We start from the raw sequence: 27992 nt of genomic DNA, 5'->3' as shown, positions 1-27992 counted from the left end.
TGTTGAATTTAATTAAGATGTACTTATTTTGGACCTTAAGGGAAAAAAATATTCTAATAGAATATGAAGGGCACCTAGGAAACTAAGTCTGAAGAGCCACTAAGTAAATAGCTTAACTTCAAGTATAAATTCCTGCTGTGCTGATTAAGAGCAAACTTCCGGGCAGTTTGTCTTGGAAAAAAAAAAAAACCCAATACTTTAAAAAACAATTTTAATTTTAAAAAACACAATATTATTAACTATCACAGAGAGTTATCCTGAGGTGGTAAACTATCTAACTAAATAATACAAGTCTTATCATGATGAGGAAAGAAAGATTTCAGTCCCTGTATTTCATGGGTAGCTTTTCCTAATAATAAAACTTTAAGTAAATAGTTTTTCAAATAGTAAATACACCGCTCAGGAGAAACACTGTTACACTTTCTCCCCTATTCGTTTCAAATAGAGTAAAATGACAAAGCACACTTACAATATAGTAGTTTGACAATGGTTCCACCAAATCCAGTTAAGAGTGACAGCCTGGCAGGGAGAGCTGGCAGAACACTATTTATACCTACATTCCATTTGCCGGCTCTCAAGTAAAGACTACATAGAAGATATAGGTACTACATACAATCAGATGCTATAAGTGCATCTGTAAAGTGACTGTGCTTTATTCTTATAATATCACAAAAATACTTTAATCACCTATATTCAGTTAAAAAATTAAAGTTGAAAAACATTTAGACCACCATTTTTATAATCTATTTTTGAAATGTAAAGCTACTAGATCAAGAAGCACAATGAGATACAAGTCAAGTCCTCTGAATAAATATTTTTAAATTAACTACTCTGAGATCATAACACTGACAACACTAATTATCTTTTCTTGTTTCGGCAGTTATGGTGCATACTGTTTGGGTGACTGACGGGATAATTTCACTTCATTTTCTCTCAGTTTATTCTGAATAGTATAAAAGAAGAATATTAAAACAATTAACACCTCTAAACAAAGTATTTGATAAGGTTTTGGACAGAAATAAAATGTTAAAAAAAAAATTAACCACTGAACTGATTCCAGAGCAAATAACTCCAAATGAGAGCTGGACTGGGCACCACTCATCTCCAGCACAGCCACTCAGCACTGCACTAACTATCCTCAGCCCTGGCCATGCTGACACCATGCCTCTCCCCCAAAGCCATTTCAAAAACAGTCTGAGTGAATGGTGTTTAAATATCAAAAAATATGTATTAAATATTTTAAATTACTAAATGTAAAATTCACCAAAAACCGTCATCAGCAATTCAAACAATCAAAAACAGGTAAAATATATGCCAAAACAAATTATTTTCAATTTCCTATATATATAAATATTTTTATTTTATCAATAATGGTCTTATATACAAAAGAATATGATAATATTTAATCTCATGTGCAAATCTTTACTAACATCAACTACTTGGTCACTCAACTAGGAAAAAGTATAAGACATACCAAACAAGTTTTATATTTGAACAGTTTAATAAAATTTGAACCATGATACTCAGTTTGTGTATGTCACAAAATTTATGAATCACATTACTTATACATATTACAATAAAAGATATATTCTTTGCCTTGATCACCTGGTTTTTTGTTGTTGTTTATAAAATTAATCACAGTTAGCAGGGCAGAAATCGCTTTGAGCTTCATGAATGACATCCAAGAGATGGGAAAGGATTAGTTCTCAGTTGCTGCCAGTTATAACGCCAGGTGGCTTTTTCTGCAGTGAAGGTGTTACCGATAATCCCATTACACTGGTACTAAATCTTGCAGACATCAAAATTATCACCCAGGTTCCTTTTCATCCCATCCTTTCCAAATGACTGGAAGTCGCTTCACCTGAAAGAAGTCAAATCCACATGCAGCTGCTGTTTTAGCAGGCAGCAAACTCCCTGAGAATGCCAGTCATGATTCAATTTTGCTGTGCTGGTGGCCCCCTATTCCCTGTCCAATAATACATCTGTTAAAAAATCCTACAGCTACAAATCAACTTTAATCCTACTAGGGACCTCATGTTGGTCTCGTCTTCCAAAAAGGCAGCAGGGTCTGCTGTCTATCTCTGCTAGTGTCTGGGGAATACCCTTTAAATCCCAGTCCTACTTAGAAGAATAAGCTAAGGATCACAAAACATGACCTCAGAAACCCTGATATGACTATATTCTGACCCAGAGGCATTCATTCTAGGTGAAGATTAGAACTTTGCATAATAAGATTACACAGCAAGTGAATGATATCAAGGGACTATCCATATGCAGCCGCCTGGTTCTGTATAGACAGCCTGTGCTACACAATATGCACCGCAGTGAAAGAGCTGGGTCTTTCTAGCTGAAATAAAATAGATTCACATAAATTAGCTGGCCATTTCCAGAGTCCTAAATCCCCTATTACATCTTTTATTGACAGCTCCTGTGAGGATAGCACAAATGTTACTCCTTTTTCTTCTGTGCTCCTGTAACATCATGCTCAGTAATTGAAATGTACATAGATTACGTCTTAAAATTAACGTCTTGTTTGCTGTAATCTTGGATTACAATCGACTGTGTACATAATAAAATTAAGAAATCAATGGATGGATTTATCATCTCCAAGAAACTAGAGGTATTGTTTATAGAGTGGTTTAACACTTTGTGTCAGCACTTTAAATACAAAAGTCACAGAGACTAGTCAATAAAATTTCAATGTGTCAAAGAGAACAACAGGCACTGGCCAACACCTACACAAAAATTAAACTGTGTGAAGATTAATTCATATCATTCAAAGTTCAAAAAGTGAAAAAAATTTAGGGATCTCATGAATATATGATAATCTCAAGGCTATATTATAGTCAATTATTTATGTTAATGTCTACATTTTTAAGATTTATTTTTGTTATTTTTAATTGATGTGTATGTAGGACTGTATAGGTGTGAGTGCAAGTGAACACTGAAGTCAAAAGAGGGCATGAGAACTCCTGAAGTCGGGAGTTACAGGTGGCTGTGAACCATCTGACATGAGAGCTGAGAACCAAATTTGGGTCTTATGCCAAGAGCATTACATGGTAGTAAGTGCTGAGTAACTCCTTCAACTCAAGTTCTTCCAACTCAAGCCTACATTTCATTATAAAGTGGGTATGTTGTTTCCTGTTGGTGTTCATTTGGTTTTTGGAGATTGGGTTGTCCTGGCTGTCGTGGAACTTGCTCTGTAGATCAGGCTGACCTCAAACTCAAGAGATCCATCCACCTGTCTCTGCTTCCTGAGTGCTGGGATTACAGGCATGAGCTACCACCACTCAGCTTTCTTTACACTGGGGTTTTTTAAAGCAAAAAACCCTAATCATTGTATAGCCACACTGTAAAATAGCTAAATCACCTCATATTAGTTGTAATTCAAGGTTTTATTTCATAATTACATATTTAAAATACGTCCCACTGAAATAATATCTCTTCATAGTACCATAGACAGCATTTCAATGTAAAGAATTCTAGAAATATTTAGAAAACACTATTTCATAAGTCACCTTTCCTCTCCTAAGAGGCCACAGGTATGGCTCCAAGTAAATGTAAGAAAAGAAAGCCTCATGCCAACTGGCACAAGCGGCAATCTGGAAAAATCTAAGGGCGTAAAAGGGAAGAGTTATATTTATTTTAAAAAGTGTTAAGGCTCCTTGTGTGATTCTTGTAGAACTTGACTCAAGGATACTTGAAAAGTGGCTTATTTGCTAAATTTCATTTACCCTTAATTTCTGAAGAACGTTCCTCATTCATTACACTGGCCACTATTGCATTATCATAGTATATTTAAGCCTACCTACATGCTACCTAGTCAGTACTCAGGAGTCAGGTGAGAAAATTCTGATATTTTTATGTTAAGTGGTATTATTGGCAGAACTGTAAACAAACATAATTCAATTTTATAACATGTGAATATTCTTTAGATATCTTGAGTATATCATTAGAAAAATAACAAGGAATGCAAAGATTATGTATGTTGATTTTTATTTTTACACTACTCAATAAAGTGGCCACTGGCCCCCGTGAGGCTGTTGAGTACTTTAAATGTGATCAGCTTAAACTGACATATACTATACAACACAATGAATTCTGAAGACAGAAAAAAATAGTAGGAAACTACAATAATTAAAATTTTTCTATTGACACATGTTGAATAGTTAGGCAATTATTGGTTATAGCTGATTAAGAAAAACATTACACGGTTCACATTGAGTTGTCACTGGACAATACTGTGTTGGTAGTCACACATTTTCACAGCTTGTTCTTGTGTTGGTTGCTCTTGGCAACGTGACACAACTAGAGTTACCTGGGAAGAGGGAGCCCCAAGTGAGGAACTGCTTCCATCAAACTGGCCTGTGAACAACTTTGGGGGCAATTTTTTAAATTAATGATTGATGTGGAAGGGCTCAGCCCCTTGTGAGAAGTGGCAGGTGGTCATGGGAGATGTAAGAAAAGAGACTGACCAACCCATGTTTCCCGAGCAAGAAAGTATTTTCCAGTGTTTGTGCTTGTGCCCAAGTCCCTACCATAGTCAAGGTGGACTATGATGGGGATGAGAATGCTAGAAATACCATTTCCTCCCCGAACTGCTTTGGGTCATTGTGTTTCTCAGAGCAATTGAAAACAAGTAAGGACAGTTCCTAAGCGAAATGAGATTGTACAAGGTAGCACTGGAGCAGAGAGTGACTGAGGGAAAACAGTGTCAAAGCTGACAGATAATCTTAGAGAAGACAGGATAGAAACTTGTCATACAATCTCTATTAAATATTTCTAGCTTAAAGGAATGGTAGAAGATGAGATTTCCCTAACTGCTGGCCATTGTAAACATAAAAGGAATCATGATGTGTCAAGTTAAAAACAAATGCTTCAATATAGTAAATCTAGGTTTGGTGTGGGCTGTTTATTTATTGAGACAGGATCTCAGTATGTGGTATCAGCTGGCTTCAAACTCATGGTGATTCTCCTGACTCAGCCACAGAATTACTGGAATTACAAGCATATGACAATAATTTTTTTCAGAAGTGTTTCATCCTCTCAAATAGAATTGCAATACAAATGCAAATTTCAAAATAAATATATCTCTCCTGAGCTACTTCTGTATGTTACCCAGGAATGCAATAGAGAGCAGCTTAAAAACATGTCTGGGTTTATAAAGGACGACAATTTTTTTATATAAATATAAAATTGTTTATACTAAAAACTTTTCAACATAATTTAAGTAGAAGAGAATAACGCATTTAGTATATTTCAGAATATTAGAAAAATCAGAGATTAATTTTATAAACTATTAGTAAGCTGCGTTTCCATGTCTTTTCATTATATCCATTAATGTTTTTAAGCTTTCACTTAAAAATGGTTCAATAAAAACAACACATAAAAACAGTGAAAATATGCAACATATGCCTAACAACCAAAAAAGAGAATGACTCATTTACAACAACTACAGACAAACCATAATATGATTAAAATATAAAGTCTATCTCCACCAAGTATTCAAGTGTGATTTTAATTATATGATGCAAATTAAAGTATTTAAGGTACTACTAGCTTGCTTAAAAGTTTTTTTTAATAGTTATTCCATTACAATATTTATTTAACATATAACACTACTGATGAAATAAGATGGTTAAAATTTAATCTATTCCTTGGGGTTTAATTATGCTATTTTTCTCTATCCTCTTAAAATTATTTAAGTTTAGCATTTTCCAGTTACAAGTATCATATAGGCGCGCGCGCGCACGCACACACACAAGCAAATGAAATAACAGTAACAAAATAACACAATTATAACAAAATAACACAAGTATCATATAGGCGCACACATACACACACAAGCAAATGAAATAACAGTAACAAAAAACCCCTTTCTAACCATCAATAGATGAGTGCAATGATATTCATTCTAAGTTAATCTCCAGACATCCAAATTCATGAATAAAAATTCATCTGTTTTAAATACACTGAGCCTATTAAGCAAGAACAAAAGCATATGCACAAAAGAGCTTTTAATATATTTCAAAGCCCACAAGAGCCATGGTCTCATTAAAATTATAAATTACACAAACATGGAATGAAGATTCAAACGGCAGTGCAGCTAAGCAGATTACAGAAAAGCCCGCGTTCCATATGATAACACACCATGGCCCTCCCAGATGGGGGCTTGGAACAAAAAGGCCATCACCACAGCTAGGGAAAACCTCCTTGTGATCTCTGGTTTCTGTTCAGCACATGACAGCCAAATAATATGTTGATTATTCTGTTTGTGCTGCTAAGCTTGTACGATGGAATAAAAGCGATATGATCTATTGTGAACCCAATGCTAATGTGTTGCTCCACTCATAAGTAATATATTGATTTTATTTTGAAATTATCTTTTATCTGAATATCAGCTTTTAAATGCATGAATTAAAATAAAAGACAGAATAAAATAATAGTTAATTTGATACTTTAAACTAAAAAATGCAATTGACAAGTAAAAACCAAGCTTAGTGAGAAGTCATGTCAAATCTAATCACCCACCTTTCTTTAACTTCTGCATTGTGATGAGGGTGCATTTTAAAATATGTCTTAAAATGGAAAATCATTCTCATTATGAAATATAAAAGTAACACAGTAATAATTAACTTACTAATATACATTAGTGACAAGATAAAAGCAAAATAATTAGGGTATTCAAAAACATAATTCCATGATGTAAACAACACACATTAGAACATATAGTGACATTTTGAAAAAAATATAATTGAAGTCTCATAAAAGTTTACAACTTAACCACAAATGATAATCATATGGTCCTACTTAAAATAATTTAGAAGACACTTAAAATTTTTAACTGGAGCTGCCAGCATTAATGCATTGCCTTGGTGACAAGAAGCTAAAATCTAATTTTTCTTTCCATTAAAAATGTATATTTAATATGCTAATCTTTAATAGAGGGAATTATACCTAATTTAGGTTGCTAGGATTATCTACAACTGCTTCATGAAATTATATATTCATAAATAGGCATTTATGAATATAAGTGTCACTAACATGGAAAGCTGTACATTTGTTTTTCTACTCCAAAAATTTCTTTCTGATAACACAGTAGATTCTCCTTAAAGACAAATAACAAAACAAAATAGCAACAAAAGAAGCACAATCAACAACTGTGGATAAACAGTCCTATTCTCTTAAGGAGTTATTTTGCAAAAAATGACCCTTCGTCACCTAAGTCCATTTCCCTTGGCCCTCTCTCCAGATATAGTCTTAAGTCCAAAAATGGAGCAAAATTGCCACACAAGAAAATACCGTCTAGAATGGTTAAGGCTAAAGGACAAAATAAAGATATGCTTAGAAAACTTAGCAAACAACATACCTAAACTTATACAATTAATATTTCTGTATCTATCTATATATTCAATATTAAATAATCTCTAACAATAGGTCATCTTAGCATACATTTAAGGTCTTTAATAAAACAAATTAAACTTACATCATTCCCTTCCATCACTCCATAACTGTTTTTGTCAAGATGGATCAAATTTCTCATATTCCTTTAAAGTATCACTGTAAGTATCTTGCAATGATAACTATATTCCAGAATAAATTTTATTTTTATTTATGTTTGATTTTTGAGACAGGATCTCACTATGCAGTCCCTGTTGGCCTAGCACTGCTATGTAGATGAGGCTGGTCTTGAACTCAGTGATCTTGCTGAGAGGGCTCCCAAATGCTGGGATTACTGGCATGCACCACCACACCCATCCCAGACAGTTGATTTTGCTAACTATAGCTTTTATTTTTTGTGTATGAGAGTGTACCCAAGCCTATGTATGTGCACCACATGTACACAGTGGCTACAGAAGCCAGGAGAGAGTACTAGATATCCTAGCACTAGAGTTATGGGTGGTAGTTCACTGCCATGTGGTTGCTTGTATTCTAAATCAGGTCCTCTGGAGTAAGTGCTCTGAACTACTTGGCCACCATTCTAGCCCATATGAAATATTTTGTAGAAGGTGACAGTAACCAGGACTTTTGACGAATGTTCATTGCAATGGCTTTTAAAATTGCCTAAGAATTAACACACCAATTAAAATTGCCTAAGAATTAACACACCAAATAGTAGCTAAGTGCAGAAAGTCTGAATTGGTATTCACAGCGAAGGGTTAATATAAAAGAATCACAGCGAAGGGTTAATATAAAAGAATAAAGATGAACGTAACGCAGATGATGCTTTAAAACAAAATGTTGAGTGAAATAAGAGAATAGATACTATTTTATAAAGAAAAAGAGGCAGGTGGTGGTAGCTTTTAATCCCAGCACTCAGGAAGCAGAGGTGGGTAGATCTCTGTGAGTTAAGGGCCAGCCTGGTCTACAAAGTGAGTTCTAGGACAAACAAGACCACACAGAGAAACCCCTTCTTGAAAAACAAAAACAAACAAACAATCAGAAATTCCCTGGGGCTGGAGAGATGGCTCAGAGGTTAAGAGCTCTGACTGCTCTTTCAAGGTACTGAGTTCAATTACCATCAACCATATGGTGGTTCACAACCATCTATAATGAGATCTGGTGCCCTCTTCCAGACAGAACTCTGTATACATAATAAACTTTTTTTTTTTTTTTTGGTTTTTCGAGACAGGGTTTCTCTGTGGTTTTGGAGCCTGTCCTGGAACTAGTTCTGTAGACCAGTCTGGTCTGGAACTCACAGAGATCCGCCTGCCTCTGCCTCCCGAGTGCTGGGATTAAAGGCGTGCGCCACCACCGCCCAGCTAAACTTTTTTTTAAAAAAAAAGTGGTACATAGAAATATGTACAAGCAAAAAAAAAGCACCCATATAAAAACACACACGCAAAAAAGGACCCACATAAAAAACACACATGCCAAAAAAATTAAGAAAATATAAACATATTGCTTAGGAACATACATGAAAACTAAAAATTATATATAATTAATATAAATACAGCAAAAGGTAGACTATTTGTTACCTCTAAAGAAATGAGAGACTAAGCTAACATGGTAAAATACAGTCAACAGTCTCAGGATGCTTGAGGACAGGAATGGGAAACCATCAATAGTTAGACTCCTCTGCTCACTAGGGAGAGGGGGAGTGAGGGAAGGGAGAGAAATGCATTAGATTGCAGAGTGCTAGTGATGCTCCAGGCATATGGGGATTTGGGTTTGTTATACAGTTATTCACAATTAGTCCACATATTTGCCTATGTTTCTTCATAACCTTACATTATGCAATGTAGTTTTAAATTATGTATTATCTGTGATAATGTATTCTTATCATGTATTCTTGCAATTTTTTTGACTGAGAAAGAAAAGGTTCTTTCTCTTATTAAAAACAATTTACATTTTTGATCCACTTTTACAATTTTTGCTGCAATATTGTAATAACAAAGAACCATTACTATGCCTACTTCTTGATAATTCCAATTAAGAACGATTTTCACATGCTAGCAATAGCTATAAAAATATGAGAGGCTTGTAAATAATGTAAAATCAGTTGTTCTGTTTAACGTTCACTTATGGACTTAATGCTATTTCTGCCACTTTTTCTTCTTTTCAAACTAAAAATGCATACTTATTCTAAAAATTCCAGATTACAACCAGATAATTTTGTGCAAGTTGCACTGACAAAAAACTAAGAATATTTAGCTTGAAGATAGGAGAAATATAGATTCTTCTCTCATATGCTTTAAATCAATTTTAGAAGGACTTCTGTATATGTATGATAAGGTCTGTAACAGGTTAGCTGCAGATACAATATTTGATGTCAGACCCACTGTCACTCTGTGAAGTATACTCTCTACATGCTACCAAACATAGCACCTGGAATAGGGTAAAGAACAAGGTATATAATATTTTAAAACATCTATAAAACATAAAGCATGGGTTGTTCATTTAAATAGATCTAATACGACCTAGTTTGCATAGATGGAAATAATTTTGTTTCTACAATGGCATATGGGAACACAATTGTTATAACAGGTATCATTATTATAATAGTATACCTAACCTACACTACAAATCAACAAACACACAATTAATGAAGTTATTTAAGGCCCACATTGACAGGCATCCCTGAATATATGTTTGCGGACCTTTAATTGCCACTAAACAGCAACCAACAAACATGAGAGGATCAGCCTTCTCATTGCATTATACTAGACTGCCAACACCGTGGCACAGTATAGTGCTACTTTGAGGATGGCTTTTGTGAATGTAGCAAGAACCCCTGGTGTGGGGAGGGAGAGCAGTCAAGCAGTTCTTTGCTCACCTACTTAGTGCCAGCCTTAGAAAGCCACATTTTGTCCAGCAGGGAGCAGCCTTACAACAGCCAAAGGACTTAACTTGAACATGAAACCCACAGAAATAAAGGCTTTTTTTTTTCCTTTTGTCTTTTTTTTTTTTAAAAGTCCACTTACCATAGGTCTGTTCTACAATTCATTCAACATTAGTGTAGTTGCAAGGATTTCAGGAAAACCCAAATCTAAAGCAGGTCTCGAGGCACATGTGAGTCATCCATGGTTGCAGATTCCTAAAGCAGTAAATCAAAGAAAGCTGTTAGGTCTTCTCGGACCAATGCTCGGCTACATTAATGTACTGTGCGAGTAGACATTTCTCAGGGAATTGTATCTTTCTTTAAGTGAGGCAGCAGGAGTCTTCACAATAGATATTAAATAGCATTGGACTTTTACCAAATGATAATATTAAAGTCTTTTATCTAAATGAGGATTTAAGAAGAAAGAAGTGAAAAGACAAAACAGGATAGCAGGTTCGATAAAAAGCTGAGCACTGCAGTCAAGGAGTTGATGAGACAGCCATGCAGACTTTTACAGATCAGCATGCATATCTAATGTCAGCTTTTCTTTGTGGACAGGGATTTTCTATGTAGTCTTGGTTGTCCTGGAACTTGCTTTGTAGACCATATTGCTTCAACTCAGAGATTTTCCCGCCCGCAGAGTGCTGGGATTAAAGACCAGACGCCACCATGTTCAGCTAATTTTAAAAGTGTAAACATAGTAGAAATTAGTTTATAATGCTGTTGTAAAAAATGATTAATCATTTAATGAATATGATTACTGCACATGATAATGATACTATAGAAAAACTCAGTCAATTGAAGGGCAAAATATTTTTAATGTGAAAAACCTATGATATAATTAGCTATCATAACTCAGCATCAGTTTTTATGACTTACAGACACAAATAATTGTCTCTGCTTCTACTTTGAAATGCCAAAGTTTGCATTGCATGTGTTTATATATGGCTTTTCAGTGGCCACACCAAAAAAACCAATTTCTGCTTTCAAAAGATGATTATCAATCTTCAAGTACATATAATTTGGGATTTTTGTGTAAAAGTCTGCTTAAATATATTCATTTATTTAGGGACTATATCTAACCTTAATCTCATTGTATTGCAAGTCTCAAACAATTTTATATTTATGCTACTCATATAACTATTTTCTTAGTTATGTAAGCATTTGAATCCTTCCCAAATATTTTAGAGTCAACATCAAAATAGCCAAACTTCACCTTTGTTCCAATCAGTTAAAGACCACCATGATTTTAATAAAGAGGTGGTTTAAGATCTTGTTATAACAATGCATACTGAGCAAGAAATTTCTTTAAATCAACAGAACTTTAGTGTTATTAATATGTATACATATATACAATATCCTTAACAACTTCTAGTATAAAGGCTGAAAGAAAGTGATTTCTCCAGCACCCTCAAGTACTGATATTAACACAAAGAGTATTAGCATGTTAAGAAACACGTTTATTGGGAGGGGAGTGCAGGCCTGCCATAGCATCCATGGAGAGAGAGGTCGGAAGACAGCTTGCTTGAACTGGTTCTCTCCTTCTACCAAGTGGTCCTAGAGGGGGAACGCTTGGTAACAAACACTTTTAATCATCAAGAAATCTCATCAATCCATGAGCCATCTCGTCAATTCATTAAATAATTTTATCAACTAATTATGCATCAGCTCTTGATTTTTGTAAATACATTTCACAAAAGTTTGTATATAAATGACTATTATCCAAAAGAGACTTGAGAGGATTGAGTAATGTCTTACTTCCCAAATTAATATCTACTTAGAATCATAGCACGTGACTATATATCACTTGCAACGTAATTAAGGTAAGGCTCAACATGAGATTATACTAGATTAGAGAGGTAATAAATCTAATACGAATGGCCTAATAAAAGACAGAGAACATTACACAGAACCATGAGTAGAAGACATTATATAACTGGTGGCAGAGACTGGAGCTATGGTTTCACAACCAAGAATATCAAGAGCCAGCAGAAGCCAGAAAGGCAGAGTCATTTCTTAAATATCTGGAATGAATATGGCCCTGCTGACATGCAGACCATACTTTTTACTTCTGATGTTCTGAAAAAGTTAGCTTTCTGTGAAGCCACCAAGTATATATCAGGTCCTTATGGAAATTCTTATAGATCCGGGCACACGAAGTGGGGTGTTGCTCTAGCAGATACAACAGAAAAGCTTAGATTGCCTTAAAGAAGCTATATGTAGAAATACACACCTCTCTTCCGAGTATCACACCTACGGGAGATCCTGGTTCAAAATCACAAGTTTAATAACACTTCTTGCAAAAGTAGCTCTGAAACATTAGTATGTTTAACTATTATAAGTAAACACTGAAGACGGTGAGGAGCTTGACCATACTAGAGACCTTGAAGGGTTACTAGAATATAAGGTATATAAAATCATAGAGACAGGTAGAAAACAGTACAGAATACAGGCAGACAAACAACAGTTCATACAATAAATCTTGAAGCTGCCATTTACTTTTGTGGGGCAACATAAAGAAGTGCCATACTCTTGACTTTCCAATGGCTCAAAGGAAAAGACTATGCTGTGACATACGAACACTACAGGAAATTCGAATTTCAGCTTCTAACATAGCTGTGCCCAACCGCAAATGCCAGCTCTCGTGGTTTACTCATGAAGAGACGAGCAGCTTCCAAAAGCATACATAGCCTTCTATTTATAAGTCATTCAAATGACTGTTGAGGACTTGCTTTCTGCTTAGACCATTAAAAATATAAGGATACGTATCCTATGTACTGGTGACATATTAGAGATGAAAGCAGCCATTATCAAATCTTTCTGGTTGATGGGTTATTGCTAAACCTTGAGATTTGTTGCCCCCCCCCCCGGAATATAATTCTTTACTTTCTATTTTTGTTTTTTTTGTCTGTTTGTTTTTGAGACATGGGTCTTATGGAGCTAACACTAACCATCAACACCTGATTCTCCTCCACCTCATTAGGATAATAGGATTGAGTTCAAGCCTGAATATGATGCGAGCAGGGAGGAAGGAAAAAAGGAAAAAAAAATACAAAGTAAAGTTGTTGTGACAGCATTCCCCCTTAGTCCCAGCACCAGAAGGAAAAGGCAGGAAAATTCTGTGAGACCCAGCCATTCACAGCTATATAGTGCGACTGTGCCTCAAAACGAACGAATAATGAATGGATGGATGGATGGATGGATCCATGTATCATTCATCACTGTCAACAGTAATTCGGTATCACAGGTGTTGACTCCGAACTCATTTTTAGTTCAAACATTGCTCATCTAGAACGCCTTTTAAAAATCACTTAACCAATACCTCCTCCAGTTCTCATCTGAAAAAGAAAAATTAGACCACACAACTCTAAATTACATGGGTTTTTCTCCCACAAATAAAAAGTGAAGTCACTCGCCAGTAAGATCTCGCAACCACTAGAAAATGAATCTAATTCTTCTCAGATGTCAGGGGAGGGAAACCTTAGGTATTTTCTGGTTTTCTGCAGCTGCTTCAGAGAGCGACAATTAAATGTGTGAAGAAGGTTGTCAGAGTAACACCTGTCATTCACATTGCTTAGGAAAGACTCTCCAAGATTTCCAGAGATCCTAATTAAAACTAAGGAAAGCTGGTCTTGCCAGAGAGGTATAGTCTGTCAGACCGGGAAGAAAGCCCAGTGGCTTTGACGTTCCTAAAGGGAAGTTTCTAAGTCAAGTCCTGCGCTCTAACAGGCTAAGCCCAGGCGCTCACCAGCCACTGAGGACACCCTTACATCCTTTCCAGACAGCACAACCATTCGAGAAAAGATGGTCTCGCGTGGGGAAGACGGGGATAACTTTCCTTAGAAACCAGAAAGGCGAGAGAAGCGCCTCTCCCCGGTGCTAAACATCAAGGGAAATGAGAGCTCTCCAACCGGCAGTGTTTACGAAGCCCCGCGGGCGAATGGCTCCTCCAGCCTTTTCGGTAACTCCGCGTGAACGCGGGCGCTCGCAAAACACGGATGCCCAAGGACGGTACCCACCTGCGGCCCCAAACACCAACAGAAGTTCCTCAACCAGAACTCTAGCGGACCTGGTCTACCCGGGACGCGTCCAAGCCTCCTGCTTGACGTACAGAGCACTTTTCAGCAATAGGCCTGGCGATTGGCTGAGTAGCAAGGGAATTCTCATTTCTATTGGCTATCAGTGGAGAGTAGGCGGGACTTCGGGGCTGTCTCTGACGGGCCAGTCGCTCGAGTTCCCAGAGTTCCTATTGGCTCTTCGCGGGAGCTTCAAGATGGCGGCGACAGCTACCTGCGGCGCTGGCGTCCCGAGCCTGGCGTCCACAGCCGGCCGGAGCGGCACCTCCAGCTTCCAGAGGAAGAGCAAGGCCTCTGGGGCTGATGGAGGTGGCCCTCGGCTGCTGTCCATTGCGGGCACACGACCGTCGGTGCGGAATGGACAGCTGCTGGTGTCAACCGGGCTCCCAGCCCTGGACCAGCTCCTAGGTCGGTTCAGATTGAAGATGAGGGCACACCCCAGGGAAGACTTGGGGAGGGACCCCCGGGGCAGCACCTCATCCCCACGCCGTGCCAGCCCTGCTCACCCCTTTCCCCTTCACAAACGTGGTCAGGGTAGCCTGCTATGATCGAGACAGGGGGCGGAAGACTTGCATGGAGATGTCTTGAGATATGTGCACTAAGCCCGCATTGGGACCCACAACCCTTAACTCCGCTCTACCCAGAAACTCATTTCTAGATGACCAGGACTCCCTGCGTGCTTTTACCCTAAAGTGATTCCTAATGAAAAAGAAACATGGAAAGGAATTGACTTTTAGAATCCTCTGCTGGTCTCCATGACACTCTCCCTCCTATCCAGGTAGCTTAAAGCTGGGACTAACCTACAAAACTTCTTAGCGTTGTAAGAGAAGGGTTTCTTTAGAAAATGCTGAAAGCTTTCCCCTTTATTTCCCCCCCACTGTGGGCCAGTTATCTCCTTAAATCATCAGCGGTGTTGGGTCTAGAACAGTGGCTGTCAAAGATAAGTGTTGACTCAAAGGAGTGACAGTCCTTGATATTCAGATAGTTCTGCCCCCGAGTATCTTCAGTATGTTCCCAAGTTATGTCTGAATGCTGCTTCTTAAACACAGATGTGTGCTTACATTTTGTAAGCTATTTTTCATAGTATTTGCTATGTGTCTGTTACATATGGTACATTTGCATAATATATTACAATTGCCACTGCTTCTTCTTGTACTTAATTTAGGCTTTTCTCTGGGTTATATTCCAGGCTTTTAAAGTAAGTTTATCAAATAGCAAGACAAGCTTCAGAAACAGCATGGTTTCTTGATTCTGTTATTTCTTGTTCTGAATGGGTTCTGATTGTTTTCTACATAAATTTAAAGTAGTTTCACGTAATTGTTTTAAACCCATTGAGTTGTGTGAGGCTAAAAACAGAATTCAAAATGCATAGTTGGTGAATATTCATTCTACTGTTTTCCCTTATGGCCTTAGTTGTTATCCTAGGTTTGAACCAAATCTTAGAGGACTGGACCATTTGAGTGAACTCTTATCCAGACAGAAATTAATCTGTAAGCTTTAACAACAGTAGATCTTTTCTATCAGTCTAACCTGTCAATCATTTCTACGCTTTAAATGTTCATATTTTTAATTGAATGGGATAGGTACATTTATTCAGTTGGTAGTAATCAAACCCTATGAACAAAAAGGCTGCATTTTCAGTACTGGGCCTTCATTTTCTCATTAAAATAGCAAAATGTGCCTAGACCCGAGCTTGGCACTCCGTAAGTTTTTATATAGTCTTGATTGAAAAGAAGAAGGGAAAAAGACTAAAGTAATGGTAAGTATGAAAGATCGAGTTTGGCTTTTGAGCTCCAAAAACTGATTCAGAGATTTAGTGGTATGAATATTCACAAAACTCCCGACCAAGGGTGCTGAGCTTCAGATTCCCGTTTGGGCATCTCTGTAGTTAGAGCCCTGCTATTGCTAATTTTTGAGAACGATGTTCAGGGAGTTCTGACAATTTACTGAATTTAAGATTAATTATTTAACTGCATTTTCTTCACACCTGCCAAAAAGAACCGAGGGCACTGTGTCTCTACAGAGACATATACTTGATCGATAATGTTTGAAATTTTAAGAAATGCTTGGGCAGTGGACAATTCTCATATTTAAGTATAACATGCTGAAAATTAGTGCTGACTAAGCTCAAAATAGTATCAGTTGTTGAAATGTGTGTATTGCATGATTGAAGTTAATTTGCAAAGTACATAGAAATTCAGAATGCTATAATAATATTACCGTGTTTGGGTTAATAAATATGCCCAGTTGTATTTCAGTTTTTAACTTCTTAATGACATTTTTTGTACTTTGATTTCCTGTCTTGTATATTTTCTGGAGCAAAAAATTTAATTTGTTTTTCATTAAAACTTTTGGAAGAGAAACATCTGTTGCTAATGTATATTCAAATAAGAATAAGAACTTTGGGTTAAATTGTTACTTTCAAAAGTTGATTCACATAGTGGAAAGGCTTATATGACCCTTTGGTGATAAAATATAATGGTAGAGGGATATTATAAATGAAAATATGCTATGACATTGTGAGCACATAACAAGCTAATATTGTATTATACCCACTCTGTGGTACAGTGGAAACTTTACTACTGCCACCTGATATCAATGTAATTTTAAACATAGTTGCAAATATATTTAAAACCCATCACATAGAATGATTGAATGTTAGCTATTTGGTAATTCATTGTTTCTATTACTCCGATCAAAATGTCTTTCAAATCTGAACATATATTCCCCCTTGTCTTCATTTGCAAAAAAACAAACAAAAAAACCAAAAACTTGATCTAATCATTTATTTTTGTTCTGTCGATATAATTTTATTATTGGATTCTCATATAAGTTCCCCAAGTTGGCAATATTTAAATTTTAGAAGTTTTTGTTTAGACTTTCTAATCTGGAATTTTCTTTAAGATTTATTTTATTTTTATTTATGTGTATATATGTGGACTTAGGCATATTAGTATAGTCGTCCCCAGAGGCCAGAAGAGGTCTTTCGATCCCCTGAAGCTGGAGTTACTGGTTGTTGAAAGTGGCCTGGTGTGGGTTCTGGGAATCAAACTTGGATCCTCTACAAGAGCAACAAGTCTTTTAACCACTGAGCTATGTATCTATCCCATTAACCTAGGTATTTAACATTGTCTTTTCCAGGGCATTTATATTGCTATTTGAGGTCACTATAGGTAAATAACATACATTTCAGAAGAGGAAAATAATTTAGCTAAATAGATATTCTAGGAATTTCTAAGAAAAATTGTTGTCAGTCTTGAGAGGTTTTTGAAGGAAGGGTGACTTCACAGATTTGTATGGAGGAACCTCTGCCCTGTTCAGAGTTAATTCAGTTTGACAGTCAAGGGACAGTAGATGGGATTTGTGGTAAATAATAGTCCAGCAGAAGTTTTATGGAGAAGCTTGTTGTGGTGGCCACCATTTTCAAAACTGATTTTAAAGCATAAATGCTGTTGGCATGCTTACTACGTTGTCATCAGTATCGTGGGCTTTATGGTTAATAATTTTTATTATAGTTTAGGTAGCTAGCTATACAACTAAAGAAAATATATCTCTTTTCTATTATTACGTAAAGCTGTTTCATATGATTTAATCTCCAGAGACATTATCCCTGTTTATAACTTTGGTTTCCATGTTTGCCCACTTGTGTCTGAATCATAGGCCAGGATATTTGATAACTAAGACATAAACACATTAACAAAATCACCACAATTTAATTTGACAGGCTGTATTAATTTGAGGATACTGCACTAAGCTAAGGAAAAAGTGAGCTTGCTTTTTACATTTCTTTTTTCCAGTAGTGTCTTTCTACACATTAATATATTACCTAATTTCTGTAGTTTATCCTTTTACATTCACCAACTTCGAAAAATAAGGTATCACTTCCAAGCATTAATTTGACCTCATTTACCCAAAGTTTGTAACTTACAAATTTTGGAGGGGATGTAAGACTGAAATTTTCCCATTAAAATAGTACTGATATTGGTTGATAGTTGTCTAACTACTCCCCTGTGAATTACAAAACTATGTCAGACAGCTTTTAACACTTAAAATTCTTACCTTTTATTTTTGTTTATTTTGTTTGTTTGTTTGTTTGCTTGTTTTGTCAGGGACTAGCCTTGACAAAAATACCTCTTGCCATGGTAGAAAGCATAGGGATTTAGGAAATATTAGTAAAGTGTATGAAAATGTAAATGAAAATAATAAAATGGAGAAATATAGAATAGTATCAGGAGGAAATTCCAGTGAGCACTGAAATTAGCCTGCATTTAATTTCCAACTGCTTAATATACCCCTGACCCCTAAAATAGGAGTAAGACTTAAAACATGATACAAGGAAGTGAACTTACCAATTGAAGGTTGTGGGCTATAGCCCAGTTAAACTAGAACAAAACAAGTTGACACTCACACCCTAGACCAAAACATTCTGTAGGCAAACCACTCCCTGGGTGGAATCCAAAGTTATTTCCTTGAGCGAATTGGAACTTAGTTGGGTGCTTAGACTTTTGTTTGAACAGATTTACTTCCCTGAAGTACCAGGTTGACCAGAACCTTGAGAGAGTCTGACCTAAATTTAGGTGGGACCTTTGTTTGAGGTGGAAACACAATAACCTTGAAGGAATAGAGATAAGTTCCAATTCTCTGCCCTCACATTTTGCGGCCTCCACAATGTATTTGTTAGTTTTTTGAGACAGGTTCACTACATAGCCCTGGCTGTCCTGGAACTCACTGTATAGACCACTCTTGTCTTTGCTTCCCAAGTGCTGGGACTAAAATCATGGGACACCATGCCCAGCTCTGATCTTCTTCTAATATTAAATTTATTCCTGTTTTAACACAAAATATTGCCTCCCAGCTTGAACTATGAATATTCTCTATTAAACATTAAACAACAGAAGTCCACCAGTAGATTTTCTAAGTCAAGATAGCCTTTCCATTTCCTTTTTCTACTTGGTTTTGTCACTAATCAGAAATTAAACTATACACTAGAGCTCATTAGGGGAAAAAACTTGGCTTAAATCATAAGTCATTTAATTTATCCCTGTTTGATAGTGTATTAAGAACTCACTGTATAAAGTTTCCAACTGTTAGGAGTTTTATAAGCATAAGATTCATAATTTTTGAGTGACATATTCCTAAATTGGCAGAAAATAATTTTGTTCAATCATTTTTCCCAATACCACCTCCCTCCCTCATGGGATTTGCAAGATGCTCTGCATAGCTAGTCCCCCTTTGTCCATTATTGCTACTATCATCATCACTGACCAAGTAATAATACACATTAAGTGATGGGTTCTTAACTGAAGATTATTGCAAATACGGCAAAGGCATCTCTTACTGACCGTGCTGAATTTTACATATTTCATTTTCATTGACCAACATCTCCTTATCCCTCCATGAAGGAAAACTTCTTGGACATGATAGCTTATGCTTGAAATCCTAATGCTGAGAAGGTGGAGGCAAGAATGTTCAGGGCGTTTCAGCCAAGGCTAAAAAGTGAGATCCTATCTCAAACTTTAAAACCCTTTGCTTATTCCACTGCAAGTTAGATACAGAAATTATGTAGATTAGGGACATAGACCAGGAGAATCAGCAACTTTTATAGTAACAACTCTGACTGGAACACTAGAGTGTGATTTTATCTTCTTGTTTTGTTTTATTTTCTGTTTTTCAAGATAGGGTATCTCTCTCTGTATAGCCCTGGTTGTCCTGGAACTTTCTGTTTGTAGAAAAGGCTGTAACTCACAGGGATCTACCTGCCTCTGCCTCCCAAGTGCTACGATTAAACGCATGCACCACCACCGCCTGGTGATTTTATCATTTTAAACATAAAGAGAACGACCATTAAGATATTAGATGTTTGTTTTTTCCTCATAAAGGAAGGAAGGGTGTAAAGTTAAAAATAAATGTAGAAATTATCTGTGGCCTTTACATAGGACAACTTAAACATTTTATCTAATAATCTAAAAACAGACAGTAAGTACTTGGGTTTTTTTATGAATGCTGCCTTAAAGTGTATTTCACTCTGTTAATCTTAAAACTGTCCTCATCAGTGTGGTTTCTATTTAAATGTTACAGAGTGGGAAATTGTCTTGATGTATAATTAAATTATGTGTTCAGTTTTCTGATGAATCCAGCTAAAATGCTGTAAATCCCAGTGTGTCAGAGGTAGAAATGAAAGGGTCAGGAATTGAAGCCCCATTCACAGCTACAGGAAATGAAGCCAGCCAAGGCTACACTGACCTCCCAACATGAATGCGCACATACACGCACAGACAGGAGAGAGATGCACCCACATGCATATGAACATATGTAAAGGTACTAACTTTAAAAGTGTCACCAATGATTTTGAAATGTTTTACAAATTGTATTCAAATTATTTCAGATATCACCATAAATTAGTATATACTACAGTTTTTCAATTTATTCTGGGACCATGTTAATAGATTTCAGACTCTTTAACACAACAAGTATGCGTTTGTTGTTATTGTTGGTTTTTTTCGAGATAGGGTTTCTCTGTAGCTTTGAAGCCTGTTCTGGAACTCACTCTTGTAGACCAGGTTGGCCTCGAACTCAAAGAGATCCACCTGCCTCTGCCTCCTGAGTGCTGGGATTAAAGGTGTGTGCTACCACTGCCTGGCAAGTATGCTTTTTGTGCAAGGGGAAAGAAATAGTATTAAGTGAACTTTTTATATTAAATTTTCCACATATTTACCACTATAAAATATTTTGAGAAAAAGGTTTTTATTAATGCTCAAAATGTTTTATGGTTTTGTGCTCATACTTACAAACCTTACAAGAATACTGTCTTCTGTTGTTCAACAACCTTGAATATTTTTAGAATAATGCAACAAATACACTTGTAGTCTTTCTTTAGTATGTATTTCTTACTTTTAAAGTACATTTGAGACATTAATTCCAGGTACTAGTACTAATACTTTTACAGATGAACAGCAAAGTATCATATGGACTGTCTTTCCTCTGTAGCATAGTTTTGATATCCAAAAAGTTATTTTTAGTGACTATTTGAATTATATATTCAAGATGTTAGCTTCATTCAAATATTTAAAAGAACTCATTCTAATATTAATGAAAATGGCCGGGTGCTGGTGACTCACCACTTTAATCCCAGAACGTGGGAGGCAGAGGCAGGAGGATCTTTGTGAGTTTGCTGCCAGCTGGTCCACAAGAGCTAGTTCCAGGATAACTAGGGGTGTTACAAAGTGAAACCCTGTCTCAAAAAACCAAATGTGTGTGTGTGTGTGTGTGTAAATATATATTTTTATTATTTCCTGTAATTTGAATTAACAAAAATAAATTTTATATTTGAGAATTTCTAGACTTTCTATATAATTTTTCTAAAAATAATTAGAATTGTTAATTCCTATGAGACTTGTCCAATTTGGAATAAAGTAGAATTTTTAGCAGTCACTGTATGCATTTGTGTCTTGGCTGTTAAGTTAATTTATTAACCAGTGCTGAATATAACAATGGAGTGCTTTACCACAATTGTATTGAGTGCCTCCTAGTTCTGAGAAAGGGGACACTATAACATACTGGAAAAGTGAATGTCATATGTACTATGTAATTGCAGGTAACATGTAACTATATCATAGTAACACATTAAGCAAAGTATTGCAAAGATCGTCCAAATATTCTTCACAAGGGCAGTGTCTATTATTATTGACGTATTATTATTGTTAATATTATTTGATACTATTGGGGTATCTGTTCTTGGTGAAGTCTAAATTTTGTGCTAAAGAAGAACCCATAAAGTTAGTGACTAATGTTGTTCTTGTGTGTCATTTCCAGGTGGAGGCTTAGCTGTCGGAACAGTTCTTCTGATTGGTTAGTATAAAATACATGCTGTGATACTTCTGCCAGTTCTGTTTTGTACGTGATGGTGTTAGGAGTTTCTCATCTGAAACTGGGTATTTAAATGATGATTTCTCCGCAGATGTAAGGTCAGTTAGAACTTGTCTAAATACACTTTTTTTTCTGTTCACGTTATTTATTTTTTTCTTTTTTTTTTAAGAAGACTAACTTTTTTTATTATATATACCATCCAAGTTCCAACTCCCTCCCCTCATCCCTTTCCCTCAACATGCCCTCCCTCCTCACCCCATCCACTCCTCAGAGAGGGTAAGGCACATTGCTGTGGAAGAAGGCCCAAGGCCCTCCCTACTATATCTAGGCTGAGCAAGGTATCCATCCAAAGAGAAAGGTTCCCAAAAAGGCAGTACATGCAGTAGGGATTAATCCTAATGCCACTGCCCGTGTTCCTTCCCAGCCTGGCTTGAGTTGGTGAGCTCCCATTAGTTCAGGTAGACTGTTTCAGTGGCTGTCCCCATCATGGTCATGACCTCTTTGCTCATATTCTCATTCCTCCTACTCTTCAACTGGACTTTGGGAACTCAGTCCAGTATTCCGATGTGGGTCTCTGCCTCTGCTTCCACCAGTTGCTGGATGAAGGTTCTATGGTGATATTTAAGATATTCGTTTAAGATATTCATCAGTTCGAATACAGGACAAGTCAGATTTGGGCCCCCTCTCCTCTATTGCTTAGGGTCTTAGCTGGGGTCATCCTGGTGGATTCCTAGAATTTCCCTAGAGCCAGGTTTCTTGCTAACCCTATAATGGCTCCCTCAATCAAGATATCTCTTTGCTTGCTCTCATCTCTGTCCTTTCTCCTTCTCGAATATCCCATTCCCTCACGTTCTCCTCACTCCTCCTCTCTCCCCTCCTCTTCCCCGTCCACCCTCCCTTCTCTTCCACCCCCATGCTCCCAATTTTGTCAGGTGATCTTGTCTATTTCACCTTTCCAGGTAGATCTATATATGTTTTTCTTAGGGTTCACCTTGTTACTTAGCTTCTCTAGGATCATGAACTATAGGCTCAATATCCTAGTATCCACTTATGAGTGAGTACATAGTATATACTAAGTACACTTTTTAATTCAAAATTGAGATGGGCAGACATATTTGAAAATGTGTCGCCTAACAATTACAAATAGTTGCTCCTCACTGTGCACCATTTTAAATTAAATTTAATTTATTTGAAATGTCCTTTGCATTTTTTGCAAAAAAAGAAACCAACAACTCAGTATTAAAAGTGGATTGTAGTGATTAATTTGAAAAATGGAAGAATTGATATGTGTATTATATATGAGTGAATAGATGTGTAAAACATTTCACAGCATTTATTATTGCCTTTTTGAGTGAAAGGGAGCAAAGTCGGCTGTATTTTTGTTCATTGTTAAGGTGATTAGAGTTCTTATTAAATAGACAATATATGGCCTGTTTGAGCAAAGATCATAGGAGCTTCAAATTTCCGTATACTTCATCTATCATGTAATGAAAGCGCCCGGTTAAAGTCTAACCTGTTTACTTGCAACATAGCTGCTGTTTCTAGTTTAGTCTTGAATCAGTCGGCCTATGTTTTTATATGACCCCATTAAAATACCTGAAAATATCTATTTTAGCACCTCAGATTTTCCCTAAGCTAACTGGCAGTCATTTGGTGAGCTGGCTGTGAGAGTTCTGAATGACTCTTGTTCTCCCATTGCCTCTTGATAACCTCCCAGTGTGGCATTTCTCTTTCATTGCCCGAAACTGATAAAACGTTTCACATTTAATAAGACCTATTGTCAGCAAGCTGAGTTATAAACTGTAATGATCTAGACATTTATTTCTACCAGGCACCAATACAAATGGGTTTATATTAATAGATATTGTTTAACATAGCAAAGGACTTTGGGAAATGTTTTAGAAAGATTTTCTCACTGGGCTATGGTGGCACACACCTTTCATCTCAGCACTCTGGAGGCAGAGGCAGGCGGATCTCTGTGAGTTCGAGACCACCCTGGTCTACAGAGCTAGTTCCAGGACAGGCTCCGAAGCCACAGGGAAACCCTGTCTCGAAAAACCAAAAAAAAAAAAAGAAAGAAAGAAAGAAAGAAAGAAAGATTTTCTCCAAGTCTGATTATAATACAAAGTGATGGTTCTTTAATTTTGGCAAACATAAAACATTTATCTAGTAAAGCCAAGCCCCTGGAAAACTCGAAGTTATCTAGAACATCTCATTACCTGGCTCTGCTTAATCACTGAAGAATACTGATAATAGTTGGAGAGTTGTCATCATTTGATTCTTGTTGGGGGTCATGTATTATGTAAATAAAGTGCTTTATGTAAGTATTTTACTTAATATGATCACCTTATGAACTATTAAATATTTATTATCTCTATAATTCATGAAATTAGATTTGAAGGGTGATAACTTTCAGTTTCACATAGATAGTGAAAATCCCATGATAAGAATTTTGCTGTGAATCTAGGTACATAAAATTGGTTTTTTTGACTGAGAAGTTTTTACCTTTTAATTTTTTATTATTTTTGAGAATTTTATACATAAGTATTTTGCATTTACCTCAGAATCATTCCTCCCTCTATCACCACCAATTCTTCCTATATTTACTTTCTCAAATTTATAACCTTTTCTTTATTATTATTGTTATATATCTATATATGCATATATACATATATCTATATGTATGCATATATACATATATATAAACCTACTGAGTCTGTTTAGTGTTGCTCCTGTGTGTATGTATGTGTGTGTTTATAGTTGATCATTTGGGAATGGGTAGCCTATCAAGGGGCTTATCCCTAGAGAAGACTGAATCTCTATCTCTCAGCAGCTATTACTTGCCTGTAGTCCTTCATCTAGGGGTGGGGACTTGTAAAATTTTCCTTATCCACATTAACATGTCAACTGGCATTGTTATTGTGACGGTCTTATTTAGGAAACCATGTTGTTGAAACTTCATTTTTGCTGCTTCTCTGTCATACAAAGAAGAGACTATATTTCAAGGGTGCAGCAGATTCTGGTCCTCTAGCTCTTATAGTCTTTCCACCCTATCTTCCACAATGTTCTCTGAGTCTTAGGTATGAGGGTTGTGTTGTAAATGTTTTAGTTGGGGTTGGATGCCCCATGGTCAGCTGTTCTCAACATTCAACCAATTGTGGATTTGTGTAGTAGTCTCTTAGGCTCCAAAAAGAAGCCTCTTTGATGAGGAATAGAAGATATGCTTATCTCTAGGTATAAAAATAAGTACTTAGGGACAAGAGGAATGGCTTGGTGTTTAAGAGCACTGATGTTTCTTTTAGAATACCCAGGTTCGATTCTCAGTTCACATGCTGACCTAGGCAACTGTCCTGTATAACTTTCTCAGATGCCTTGTTTAACAGACATAAACAGTGGTATAGGAGTTATATTCTTTTTTTAGAGTGATGAAATACCTATATATGTGCGTTTTCTGAAATGAAGTTTCAAAATTCTAAAGGTGAAGGATCTTACTGAGTGTACAGTGAAGACACAAGTTACAGCATGGTACAAAACCTTATTTTACATCATCAGCATTTCTCTATTATAGTAGAATATTTCTAGTTAAAATGCTAAAATCTTGCCAGGCATAGTAGTATAAATCTTGAATCCCAGCACTCTGGAAGCAGAGGCAGGTTTGGGGCCACCCTGGTCTACATAGCAAATTCCACCCTAGCTAGAGCTACATAGTAAGACCCTGTATCAACAACCACAAAAATATTTCTGCATGCAGTGTGCTTACTTTTGTAGATATATACACATGTGCATATAAGTACAAATGTGCATTGCGTAGACACGCACCTGGGAAGTACAGAGGCCTATTTCAGGTGTCTGTCTTGATCATCATCCATTTAATTTTTTAGTGTGTGAATAGGAATGGCGACTGTAGATTCGTGTGTTTATATGCTTGGTCCATATAGAGTGGTACTTTTAGGAGGAGTGGGCTTATTGGAGGAGGTGTGTAAGTGTGGTCCCTGGCTTTGAAATATCATGTGCCCAAGCTACACCCAGTATGGCAGTCTCCTTCTGCTGTCTGCAAATCAAGATGTATACCACTTACCTGCTTCTCCAGTCCTGTGCCTGCTTCCATGCTACCATGTGTCCCGTCATGATGATAATGAACTAAATCTCCGAAACTGTAGGCCTGTTCCAGTGAAATGCTTTCCTTTATAAGAGTTTCGTAGTCATGGTGTCTCTTCCTAACATTAGAAACCCAAACTAAGACTATGTATTTTTGATTCATGTGTATGGGTATTTTGCCTGCGTGTATGTCTGTGGTACACCATGTGCATGCAGTACCTGAGGAGGCCAGAAAATGGTATCAGATCCCCTGGACATGGAATTCCATGTGGTTGTGACTGTTGGGAATCACACCTAGCTCCTCTAGAAGTGATTTTAACCTCTGAGCCTTCTCTCCAGCTATTCTCTACATTATATTTTGAAACAGGATCACCTCACTGAATTTGAAGCTTAAGACTGCCAAGGGACCTGACAGTCACTCTCCCACACCCACACCCCCAGGACTCAGGTTACAGATGCATAGCTCTACACCTGCCTTTTATGTGGGTGCTGAGGATCCCAATTCAGGTCTTTCTGTGTACATGGCAGGCACTCTGTCCTCTGAGCTTTTTCTAGCCCGTTTTGAGTTTTGTAAACCATTTTCTCATGAAGTAGATTATTTTTCATTTATCAAGGGAGTTTTATGTGTGACATTTACCTGTGCACAAGTGTGGCTTTCGAGAACAGTTTATTTATAGTTTCAGATGTAGTGTAGCTATGGAAACTAGAGCTAGTGAGTGTTGCTACCAAAACCCAGAAAAACTCTATGCCTTCAGAATATTGAAAAATAGCTAAATATGAATGTATAAAAGGGAGGAATATGAGGAGTAAATCACCAAAGGTAAGCATTTCTTAGTACAAACTTGATTCCTTATGACTTTATTGTTCAGAATTCCATGGCTGTTAAAATAATGAGGAAATCAACAACAGGAAGAATGCCTTATTTTGGCTCTCAGTTTCAATGGGCTCAGTCCATAGTCAACTGACAAACCAAGTAAAGTGGCAATGAGGGTATTGAACCAAGAAGCTGGTTAGTCCAGTATAGCCAGGAAAGAGGGAAAGGAGGAGTCACAGCATATCTTCACACAAAAAACCCCAGTGACCTTCCTCCAAAGAGGTTCCATGTCCTAAATTTCTACCATCTCCAGGTGATCCATTCAACTGTGAATCTGTCCATGGATTAATGTATTGAAGATGCCAGATTCCTCATTATTTAATCACCCTCAAAAGGCTTCATCTCTGAACAATGCTTCATTGAGGACCAATCCTATGATATGTGACATTTGAGGAAATATTTCAAACCAAAACCGTAACCATACTGAAATAGGTTTTGAGATGTTTTGAATTGAAATTGCTACTGGTATTCTGTTACTCAGTTAAATTTGCAACAGCTTAAAAGTATTCAAAGGGGAATATTAAAAAATCATGGTCCATCATCTGTTTGCAGAGATGCTATCAAAACAGGTTTTTATAGAAGTTGTCATTAATAAAAATACAAGTTATGTGACGGTGGCAAATGTATCTTTTTAAACTATTCCATATTAGTCACATAATTTTAGTTGTGGAAGTAGCAAATGATACGTTGTTGGCCAGTTAGTGAGAAGTACAGATTCTTCTCTGTAGTAATGAGGTGAGCAGGCCTGCTTTTCATC

General features: G+C 36.6%; 2 protein-coding genes across 5 annotated transcripts in view; one reads left to right on the top strand and one right to left on the bottom strand.

Annotated features, from left to right (window-relative positions):
* Immp1l (inner mitochondrial membrane peptidase subunit 1) overlaps positions 1 to 14447 on the bottom strand; it is a 46287-nt gene extending 31840 nt beyond the window's left edge. For 2 of the 4 annotated variants that reach the window (XM_005364034.3, XM_013352624.2), the window contains exons 1-2: positions 14341 to 14432; positions 10425 to 10537 (exon numbers count right to left, since the gene is read on the bottom strand). The gene's annotated coding sequence lies outside the window, so the exon portion shown is untranslated. Of the gene's footprint in view, positions 1 to 10424; positions 10538 to 14340 lie in introns of all 4 variants that reach the window. The other 2 variants (XM_013352623.2, XM_026787833.1) reach the window with 2 other exon arrangements.
* A 135-nt stretch (positions 14448 to 14582) lies between these two features.
* Positions 14583 to 27992, top strand: part of Elp4 (elongator acetyltransferase complex subunit 4) — a 208986-nt gene continuing 195576 nt past the window's right edge. The window contains exons 1-2 of the mRNA XM_005364033.2: positions 14583 to 14805; positions 22210 to 22245. Of these exons, the coding sequence (XP_005364090.1) occupies positions 14595 to 14805; positions 22210 to 22245 (247 nt within the window). The 5' untranslated portion in view covers positions 14583 to 14594. The remainder of the gene's footprint in view (positions 14806 to 22209; positions 22246 to 27992) is intronic.

Source organism: Microtus ochrogaster (assembly GCF_000317375.1).
Source record: "Microtus ochrogaster isolate Prairie Vole_2 chromosome 14 unlocalized genomic scaffold, MicOch1.0 chr14_random_1, whole genome shotgun sequence".
Lineage (NCBI taxonomy): Eukaryota > Metazoa > Chordata > Mammalia > Rodentia > Cricetidae > Microtus > Microtus ochrogaster.
The sequence above is the reverse complement of the archived record's forward strand: the minus strand, read 5'-3'. Positions and strand labels throughout refer to the sequence as shown.